This window comes from Canis lupus, chromosome 20 (assembly GCF_003254725.2).
Source record: "Canis lupus dingo isolate Sandy chromosome 20, ASM325472v2, whole genome shotgun sequence".
Taxonomy (NCBI): Eukaryota; Metazoa; Chordata; class Mammalia; order Carnivora; family Canidae; genus Canis; species Canis lupus.
In genome coordinates, this window is record NC_064262.1 from 52,613,268 (window position 1) to 52,623,583 (window position 10,316).

Consider the following 10,316-nt stretch of genomic DNA (forward strand, 5'->3'; position numbering starts at 1 on the left):
AGACAGAGGCAGAGGGAGAAGCAGGCTCCCCACAGGTCCCCCAGAGGGAGCCTGATGCAGGACTCAATCCCAGGACCCCAGAATCATGCCCTGAGCCAAAGGCAAACAACCGCTGAGCCACCCAGGCATTTTAGATCAAGACTTCTGATTTACGTGAGGGGACCGCTTTCCTGAGAAAAGATTCCATAATCCCAACAGCACTACTTTAATTGTCAGTACTGTTTGCCAGCCTCGTGCAGTGCTTTTGCATTTTAGGCTCTGGTGTTTTCTCATTTAATTCAACAGCTCTATGAAGCAGGTAACTATGACTAAGTATCCCCATTTTGCAAATGAGTAAACAGGCACATGGAGTTTAAGGGACTCTTTGGAAGACGTAGAAGTGGCAGTTGGCAGGGCCTGGATTTAGTCCAAACTGGACCTCAGAGCCTGGGTTCTTTTTTTCTTTTTTCTTTTTTTTTTTTTTTAAGATTTTATTTATTCATTCATGAGTGACAGAGGCAGAGACATAGGAAGAGGGAGGAGAAGCAGGCGCCATGCAGAGAGCCCAATGCGAGACTCGATCCTGGGACTCCAGGATAACGCCCTGAGTCAAAGGCAGACTCTGAACTGCTAAGCCACCCAGGCGTCCACTAGAGCCTGGGCTCTTAACCAGCATGCTTCAAAGCAAGAGTGCAAAGGCCCTGAGGCCGTTGAGCTATAAGCTAGACCAGATGGGGGCCAGAACAAAGGGCCCTGCTAGGCTGAGGTGGGACTTTGTCATCCCAGAGCAATGGGAAGACATCGGCAGGTTGGGGCAGAGGACTGATACGAATTACTCTTGGAAAATGCTTCTGGCTGCTGCCTGGAGGGTGTAACGGGAGGGGGTCAGGAGTGGGAGCCTCAGGCCAGGGAGGAGGTTGCTGCAGCGGTGCAGGCCAGGAATCTGGGGGGACTCTGGGCTGAGGGCCATACGAGTGCGGATAAGTGATCCTATTTGGGACATACTTAGGAAAGGAAGTGGGATTCGCTGGCAGTTCAGATGAGAGGAGCAGAAGCGCAAAGAGCTGAGAGTAACCGCGGGGTTTCTGGGAGGATGGGGAGGCAGCCATGAGACGGGACGCACGGTCATCGCCGGACTCTGCGGAGGGAAAGGGGTCAAGCACGGAACGTGGAGCTCAGGAACTCGGCACGGGACGCGGGCATGACAGGGAGCCAGGCCGAGCCGGACCCACGGTGGCCCTCTCACAGCCAGCCCATCCCCCAGCACACCGCGGCCGTCGGCGTTAGGACCTCAAGGCCGCCCGCCGCCCGCCGCCCGCCGCCCGCCGCCCGCCAGGAGCCAGCTGAGGCACGCATGCGTGCTGCGGCCGCGGGGCCTGCCGTGGCGCAGGGGGTGGGACGGGATCCGGTCACGTGCTTCCAGGGGGTGGGGGCGCCCGCTCCGGCCACGTGACCGCGGCGCGAGTCAGCTGACGCGACGGGGTTTGAAGCGGCACCGCGAGGGAGCGAGGCCGCAGCAGCGGCAGCGGCGGGCGCTCGGACCCTGGCTGCCCCGCCGCGCCCGCCGGCGTCCGGCGCTCCCCGCCGCGGCATGGCGGCCCCCGTGGGCCGGCGCGGCTCAGGTGAGGGCGCGCGCGCGGCCCCGCGGGACCCCGAGCGCGGGCGGCGGGGCTCCCGGGCTCCCGTGCCTCCCCTCCGGTGCCGGCCTCTCAGCTCCGCGGTGGTGGCGATCGGGACAGGTGGCTCCTGGAACCTGCGCGGCGGGGGCGGCGCCAGCTCCTCCGGCCCTGGAGTGCGGGGCTGCTGTGCTCTCCCCGGACCCAGGCTCTGCTCGGAGTTCCGAGGCTCAGGCAGCGGGGGGGGCCCGCGGCGGTGCCCGGGGTCTGCGTCCGTCCGGAGCGTAGTTCCGATTGCTCAGCTTTGCCAGAACCCAGAACGGGCACCAGCGTCTCCAGCCCTCACGTGAAACTCCCAGGATTCCCTTCCCCAATTCTCGAGGCAATGCTCTGCTCCTCTAAACTCAGACGGGGGCGGGGTGGGGGGGACCCTGCCTGAACCGGGCGCCTGACTCGATCTCCTAAGTCCAAAGCCGTGGAAGCTCAGCTTGCTTGAACTCAGGCGGTGAATGCCCAGCCTCCGCTCTCTGCTTCTCAGGGGGGAGCCTGGAGGAAGGCTCTTTTGTGTTGGTCTTCCCTTCTTGAGCTAGCTCGAGATCCCTGAAAGCTGTCCCTGCTGGTAGGATAACTCTGACCCCAGCTAGGGAGGCGGGCCCGCCCTCTGGCTTCGCATCCAACTATCTTGTAAACAACCACAGCAGCATCCAAGCTCCACAGGGACCCGCCAGGAACTGGCCACCCTGCAGGACAGGTTCTGACGGTGCTCCCCATTCACCCCGGCGGCTGTGTCAGGCAGGCGGCCAGCCAAGCCCTGGAAAGAAGCAAGGTTCTCCCCGTGGGGGTGGTGGGGGTGTGTCAGGGATGGTCCTGGGCTGCTGTGACCGGCTGTGACCCCAGCAGTTTGAAACCTTGGACCTTTCTCTTAGGTTGATCAGGAGTGCAGAGAAACAGCAGTGCTCAGAATAGCCCCTGTTTGCTGAAGAATCACTGAGACTTGTGGGCTGAGCTGAGGCTTTTATCTGTTTTGTCTCACTTCATCCAGAGAACACTTTTCAGAGTTTCGATCGATTTCCGGGTAGACCTTTTATTTACTTATTTATTTTTGTTTTTTATTTTTAAGTAATCTCTACACCCAACATAGGGCTTGAGGCTGAGAGATGCATGCTCTTCCCACTGAGCCAGCCAGTTGCTCCCTTCAGTGTAGACTTTTTAAGTTTCCACTTCTCTAAGATTTTATTTATTTGTTTGTTTATGTGAGTGAGAGTACACAAGCGGGGCGAGTGGCAGGCAGAGGGAGAGGGAGAAGCAGACTCCTCGCTGAGCAGAGAGCGGGATGTGGGGCTTGATTCTGGGACCCAGGGATCATGATCTGAGACAAAGGCAGATGCTTCACCGAATGAGCCACCCAGGTGCCCCTATTTCCACTTTTCAAAAGAGAAGATGGAGGCTTTGAAGGATGTCCAGGATCCCCCAACTGGGAAGTGGCAGGTCTGGGATTCGGTCCTAGCCCTGGGAGAGTTCTAGAAGCTGATGCCTTTAATGAAGATGCTATGAACTGACATACAGGCAGTGCCGTAATAACAGCCATTGGCATGCATGCAGTGAGTCTTCAGCAAGTGTGTTCTGTCATTGTTACTGTTCCTGTCAATCTCCGTTCCCTTGGGCCTGTGGCTTGTGAGCGTCAACTGGATGGGCCAGGTCATGAGGAATGGAAAAGTCCTTTGGCTGTTTGACCAGAAAAAACCTGGAATGTAGCTGAGCTCCATGCTCATGTCTGGAGGCTGGAGTGAGTTGGGATGAGCCCTGGAGCCTTGAGTGCCCTGTGAGAAGCCAGTGGAAGGAATTCATTCTCTTCCCACAAATCCACATCTGGAACAAAGATGGGATGTTCCTGACATTCCTATTACAAGCCAGCTCCTGCGATTAATGCCTTGTAGGCATCAAATACCCGGCCTCTGGGTGAGAGGCTTTGTTGCCCCATTCTGCAGATGAGAAGGCTGAGGCTCAGAGGCTGACTGCCCTGGCCAAGCCAGTGAGCAGCAGGGTCAGGAATCAGCTCAGGCCCTTTGGAGCCCCAAATCTGAATTTGTAATCTCTGAGCAGTACTGCTGCATTTACACGTACAGTGTTGCAGATTTTCTGGGTTTTCTCAGATCTCTCAGAGTTCTTCTTTGGCTGGTGCTTGGGAACTCTTTCACCCTGTGGGCAGGTGGGCTTGCCTGGGTCTGGTCCCAACCGTTCTTTCCCATTCCCGCAGAGACTGAGCGCCTCTTAACCCCCAGTCCTGGGTATGGCACCCGGGCTGGGGCTTCCCCGCCCCCCCCAGAAGAGGAAGACCTCCGCCGTCGGCTCAAATACTTCTTCATGAGTCCCTGTGACAAATTTCGGGCCAAAGGCCGCAAGCCCTTCAAGCTGATGCTGCAAGTAGTGAAGATCTTGGTGGTCACGGTGCAGGTGAGTCCCACAGGGGCCCAGCAGAGCACCATCTGTGGTCGCTTCTGTTCCTGAAAGAGAAAGTCCTGGAGTCAGAACTCAGTCCTGAACCCACAGCAGCATCAGGACAGTGACAGTGGCTGTAATCAATCAGGAAACCCTCTAAGATCTGTGTGGGAACAGCTCCTTGTAACCTCACAGATGCCCTTTGAGATCCTGGCAACTGCTATTGGTGCTGTTTTATAGATGAGGCAGCTGAGGCTCAAGAAAGCTTAAAGGTCTTGTCCAAAGTCACACAGCAACCACGCATGGGGAGCTGGCACTTCAACTCCAACAGGCTGATGCCATGTTGACTCTCAAAGAGAACTGACCCAGTGGCTGACAGTTGCCCTGTGGTGGGCTTTGCGGACCCCAAGATGAATCCGACCCAACCCCTGCCCTAAGGAGCTTCTAGTCTGGTGCTGTGATTTAGGGTCTGTTACCACACTTCTGATTTCCTCCTGGTAAAAGGGCCCAACAGTGCTGCTTGCCCTGTAGGCTTGGGTTTAGCACAGAACCTGGCACCTGGTAAGCATCTAACGAACATTGGTCTCTGTCACCATGAGATACACGAGCGCCTGCTGTGTGCTGCTCACTGGGAATTTATGGTGGGCATTCCTCGTGCCCTGAGGGGAGCCCCATCCCATCATTGTCAATCCCCACTCCCCCCACCAGCTCATCCTGTTCGGGCTCAGCAACCAGCTGGCAGTGACATTCCGGGAGGAGAACACCATTGCCTTCCGGCATCTCTTCCTGCTGGGCTACTCTGATGGGGCGGATGACACCTTTGCGGCCTACACACGGGAGCAGCTCTATCAGGCCATCTTCCACGCTGTGGACCAGGTGCGGGCAGGCGGGGGCAGGCAGGCAGGCGGGGGAGAGTGGGCAGGGCTGACAGACCTCCTCCTCTCTGCCCACAGTACCTGATGCTCCCAGATGTGTCGCTAGGCCGCTATGCCTACGTGCGGGGCGGGGGTGGCCCCTGGGCTAATGGCTCAGCCCTGGCCCTCTGCCAGCAGTACTACCACCGAGGCCACGTGGACCCAGCCAACGACACCTTTGACATTGATCCCATGGTTGTCACTGGTGAGTAGGCGCGCCAGGGTATAGCTGTTGGTAGCGCCGGCTGCTGGAGTTACAATCCCAGTTCTGCTTCCCGTTCATCTAGAAGATAGGGTTGACCTGCTCATTAATAATTTAATGCTTGCAGGGTCCTCTGTAGAAGGCTTGGTTTGCAGAAAAATGCAAGAGTTGTGTTTTAATATCGTTCACCAAATATTTAGGGGCTACTGAGGGCCAGGCCCTAGGGCCTGTGCAGGGAGTAAGACAAACTGGTCCCTGTGTAGGGGTGATGGTGGGGAAGGACGAATGTTCAGTTTGTAGTGGGAAGTGGAGGAGGGAAGGGGGCTGTTGGGGCCTCTGGGGAGACCTGCCTGTGCCTCTCCCGCCCCCAGTGTCCCTTCCCTGACTCCCTGTCCTCAGACTGCATCCGGGTGGACCCCCCTGAGAGACCCCTTGTGCCCCCCAGTGATGATCTCTCCCTCTCGGACGGCAGCGCCAGTTACAAGAACCTCACGCTCAAATTCCACAAGTACTGCCTGAGGGAGGGGGCCTCCAGGGCTGGGCCAAGGGTGGGGGGGGAGGCAGGATGCCAGGCATCCTTGGCCGCCCCCCACAGGCGGAGAGGAAGGCTATGCTGATGCCTGTGTGTGAGCACTTCCTCAGCAAGCTGCAGAGTCCGCATGGGGCAGGAGCGCTGGTGGTGGTGGGGCGGCAGGAGGGACCTGAGTCCCTCTCCCTCACTGAATCCTCCCTCCCAGGTTGATCAACGTCACCATCCACTTCCAGCTGAAGACCATCAATCTCCAGAGCCTGATCAACAATGAAATTCCAGACTGCTACACCTTCAGTGTCCTGGTAAGCCCGGCGTCCAGGACAAGGGTGGCAGGCCTGCCAGTGATAGGAGTTGCCCACAGGGCTCCTGAGGCTGGGGGTTGGGGACACTTGGCCTAGGGCAGCTTGGGGCTAATTAAGGGAGATGGGGGGGTGATGCCTGGGTGGCTCAGTGGTTGAGCATCTGCCTTTGGCTCAGGGTGTGATCCCGGGTTCAGGGATCGAGTCCCACATTGGGCTCCCTGCATGGAGCCTGCTTCTATCTCTGCCTATGTTTCTGCCTCTCTCTTTGTCTCTCGTGAATAAATAAATAAAATCTTAAAAAAAAAAAAAAAAAGGGAGATGGGGCCAGACCAGCCATCATGTGGGTCTGGGAACCTAGGTCTGCCAGGGTGTAATCTGCCAAGAGTAATCTGGCTCCTCCTGCCCTGCATACCCCTGCAGATCACTTTTGACAATAAGGCGCACAGCGGGCGTGTCCCCATCAGCCTGGAGACCCAGGCTCACATCCAGGAGTGTAAGCACCCCAGTGTCTTCAGGCACGGTGAGCCCCCACCCCCCAGACCGGTGCTAGCAGGGGCCCCGACCTGCCCAGGGATCCCCCAAGCCCCAGACTGGCATGGACCCAGTTCATGACTCACCCAGGTAACCCCTAAAGCCCACTGGGTGGGTAGCCACAACCAGGTCTGCGGCCCCCGCGGCCTGGCCCAGCCCCATCCCTCATCATCCCAGGCCCCAGGCCACTCCCAGGCCTACCCAGGTCCTCTCCACCCCCAGGAGACAACAGCTTCCGGCTCCTGTTCGATGTGGTTGTGATCCTCATCTGTGCCTTCTCTTTCCTGCTGTGTGCCCGCTCGCTGCTCCGTGGCTTTCTGCTGCAGAATGTGAGAGCTGCAAGCCAGCCTCTCCCAGCTCTGGGGCCATAAGGGCTGAGGGAGAGAGGGTCACTTGTCTGGGCAGGCCCTCACCCCACCTGCCTCCTGCAGGAGTTCGTTGGGTTCATGTGGCGGCAGCGGGGACGGGTCATCAGCCTCTGGGAGCGGCTGGAATTTGTCAACGGCTGGTACATCCTGCTGGTCACCAGCGATGTGCTCACCATCTCGGGCACCATCATGAAGATTGGTATCGAAGCCAAGGTAGGGCCTGCCCCGGGCCTGATGTGTCCTTCCAGGCCCTGGTCCCTTATACTGCCTGCCCCCCACCCCCACCCCATGCCTGCCTGGGGCCACATGCCTTTGGGAAGAGCCAGGCCAGATGGGGTTGACACTGCTTCCCCCTTAGAACCTGGCAAGCTATGACGTCTGCAGCATCCTCTTGGGCACTTCCACGTTGCTCGTCTGGGTCGGCGTCATCCGCTATCTGACCTTCTTCCATAAGTACAATGTAAGCTTCATATGTGCAGGCTGGACCTTCCGGGTGGTGGCCATATGCTCCCCAATTCTCACTTCCTTCCCCCAGATAAATTCGTATACTTCCAGCAGCACCAGCCTCCATAGACGGCCATTCCCGTCTTCTTCCCCATACCCACCCACTCCAGACATACCTGTCACTGCACCCCACCCAGAGCCACGGGAGCCTGCACCTTCATATCCCCACAGCTGAGTCCAGCCATGGGATGTCCTTAGGCCCCCCTCAGCCCCACCCCGCCCCTTCTAAACTATCTCCAGCTTTTGTGGCTACTCTGGTGTAACTACAGCCAGGCCTTGCCTGCTTCACCCCCTGTCGTCTCCCCATTGCAAGGCTGACCTAGGTTGTGGCCACACCCTCATTGTGGCCCCCTGCCCCATCTACCTGCCACAGATCCTCATTGCCACACTGCGGGTGGCACTGCCCAGCGTCATGCGTTTCTGCTGCTGTGTGGCTGTCATCTACTTGGGCTATTGCTTCTGTGGCTGGATCGTATTGGGGCCATACCATGTGAAGGTAGGGGCTGTCCGGGGCATGGTGCTTATGACTCAGTCGAGGGGTTCCTGTCTCCCCTCTTGAAGCCCACTTCTAAACACTCTGACCCTTGGTCTGTCGATTGCTGATCTGGGGACACTGAATGACCCACCTTGACCTCTGGTGCCTTACCAGGAGGTCTGCAGAAGTTCTGCCCATTGTTCCCTCTGACCCCCAGTGACCCCACCCTGTCCCCAGCCCCCAGTTATGCCCATGGCTCCTTCTGACCCCACCATCCCACTGCCCTGCTGGCAGTTTCGCTCGCTGTCCATGGTGTCGGAATGCCTGTTCTCACTCATCAACGGGGACGACATGTTCGTGACGTTCGCCGCAATGCAGGCACAGCAGGGCCGTAGCAGCCTCGTCTGGCTCTTCTCTCAGCTCTACCTCTACTCCTTCATCAGCCTCTTCATCTACATGGTGCTGAGCCTCTTCATTGCGCTCATCACTGGAGCCTATGACACCATCAAGGTCAGCACCAGCCCGCCTGCCCTCCCCCAGCCTGTCTCCATGAGGGGCCAGCACGCACATAATGGCCTTGAATCTGGGGCTGCAGGTCCCTTGGAGTTGGCCCCAGCAGGGTCTCAGGGGGCGTGAGGCAGGGTGAAGAGGGAAGGCCTCGGGGAGAAAAGGTAGGAGACTGAGAAGCCAGAAGAGGGGTGGGGTTGGAGGTGCCGATCACAGCTGCCACATTTTCAGTTTTATCAAGGTGAGGGCTCTGGCCAGGTAAGGTTCCTATGTCTGCTTTGACCAACGGGGAAACCAGGCTGTAGAGTTTTAGTGACTTGCCTGAGGTCTGCTACTAAGTGGTGGAGCCAGGCTCAACCTAGGACTGTGTGATTCCAGAAGCCCTGCTCCTAACCCTTCTGTCCTGGAGGGTGCCTGGGTGGGAGCTCTTGGGGTCTGGGAAATGGTGGTGGGTCCTGCAGGCTGCATGGGTTGGAGGGAGAGGGGTTGGAGTAGAATGTGAGGATGGCAAGTAGATACAGTTCTTTTAGCAGATGTATCTGAGGGCCTACCCTCAAGCCCTGCGCTGGGTATCTAGGAAAGGTGGTGTATACAGACTATCCCCAGACCACTAGGCAAAGTGGGTGATACAGGAAGAGAAGTGTGACGACCAGCTGGTGAGAGGGATGAAGGTTACAGAGGGATCCCCTGCTTTTTAGACTGGTATTGGGGGTAAGTCCAGGAAAGTTTCTACGATGTGCTAATAGTAGTCCTAGCCACATAATTATTTCAATTTTGACCTTAATTGAAGTGAAATACAATTCCATATTCAGTTCCTCACTCACACCATTCACCCATCAAGTGCCCAAAAGCTTAATGGCTAGTGACTACCAGATTGGACAGCACAGATAGCGGACCTTTCTATCATCTCAGAAACTTCTGGATCAACAAGATGAGAGAGCACCAGGGTGAAGGAACAGCCAAAACAAAGGCCCAGTAGCCTGAAAGGACTAGGGGACAAGATGATGGCTTCTCTACCAGGTTGGGAGGAGGGTGAAGGCTCTGCTGAAAGCCGGAGCTGTGGCTGGGGATGCAGATGGGTGCCCCTCCCCCCCAAGTGTGGATATAGTCGTCCCACAGATATTCCTGTCACTCGGGCCCAAGGAGCCTGCCTGGGTCTTGCTCTAGCACCCAAACGACACACATGGTGTATCAGCCTTGGAGATTCAAGCCCAGACATGCTCCCACTGTGTGCCACCACTCGGTAGATGTGTCCATCCAGGCACCCAGCGTGTGTCAGGTATGGTTCTGGGTGCTGGAGCAGCAACAGAGGGCACCAGCTGACGGAGATACGGGTTGTGCACATATTCAGGGGCCAGGGGATGTCTCCAGGTGAAGCCAACTCTGAGGAATGACAGGTGGAGGAGACCTCGACTGTAAAGGCTCGGTGGGGTGGGGAGTTTGGTTGTGGCCCCCTCACAGGGAGGAGATCTCCAGGGCTGGCAGACGAGGAAGAGGAGGCAGTGGGGAGGGCCGGCCTCAAAGGGGCCAGCCTGCGTTTCTCCCCAGCACCCCGGCGGCGCTGGCGCAGAGGAGAGCGAGCTCCAGGCCTACATCGCGCAGTGCCAGGACAGCCCCACCTCCGGCAAGTTCCGCCGCGGGAGCGGCTCGGCCTGCAGCCTCCTCTGCTGCTGCGGCAGGTTCGAGCTGGGGACGGCGGGGCGGGCCGGGGGCTGGGGGCAGGGGGCAGGGGGCAGGGCGCGCGCCCCAGGGGACTGCTGCCCTCGCCCGCCTGGCCGGCTGACACCGCGTCTCCTGCAGGGACGCCTCGGAGGAGCATTCGCTGCTGGTGAATTGAGTCGGCCCCGCCACTGCTGCTGGACATTAGCCCTACGACTGCCGAGACTCACGCTTATTTATTTTTAGGGTTTGCTTTTAAGGACCGGTTCCCCGCCGCGCCCTGAGGAC

General features: G+C 58.2%; 1 protein-coding gene across 2 annotated transcripts; it reads left to right on the forward strand.

Moving 5' to 3' along the window:
• The first annotated feature begins 1,443 nt into the window (after positions 1-1,443).
• On the forward strand, positions 1,444-10,308 carry MCOLN1 (mucolipin TRP cation channel 1). Of its 2 annotated transcripts, XM_049097590.1 has the most exons (14): positions 1,444-1,601; positions 3,853-4,049; positions 4,743-4,910; positions 4,988-5,153; positions 5,550-5,658; positions 5,888-5,984; positions 6,405-6,504; positions 6,738-6,844; positions 6,947-7,096; positions 7,242-7,343; positions 7,761-7,883; positions 8,157-8,372; positions 9,918-10,048; positions 10,170-10,308. In XM_049097590.1, exons 1-14 carry the CDS (start codon positions 1,571-1,573, stop codon positions 10,204-10,206), a joined length of 1,734 nt encoding a protein of 577 aa, XP_048953547.1. In that variant the 5' UTR covers positions 1,444-1,570; the 3' UTR covers positions 10,207-10,308. The 2 variants fall into 2 exon arrangements, with proteins under 2 accessions (XP_048953547.1, XP_048953548.1); XM_049097591.1 differs by lacking the exons at positions 6,405-6,504; positions 6,738-6,844.
• The last annotated feature ends 8 nt before the right edge of the window (positions 10,309-10,316 follow it).

What these genes read in the sequence shown, in the direction of transcription:
- MCOLN1 (XM_049097590.1), top strand. Translation starts at nt 1,571, where the DNA reads ATGGCGGCCCCCGTGGGCCGGCGCGGCTCAG. An exon ending in AGATTGGTATCGAAGCCAAG is followed by an intron (nt 7,097 to 7,241) that starts GTAGGGCCTGCC and finishes CTTCCCCCTTAG; the next exon opens with AACCTGGCAAGCTATGACGT. An exon ending in GAGCCTATGACACCATCAAG is followed by an intron (nt 8,373 to 9,917) that starts GTCAGCACCAGC and finishes GTTTCTCCCCAG; the next exon opens with CACCCCGGCGGCGCTGGCGC.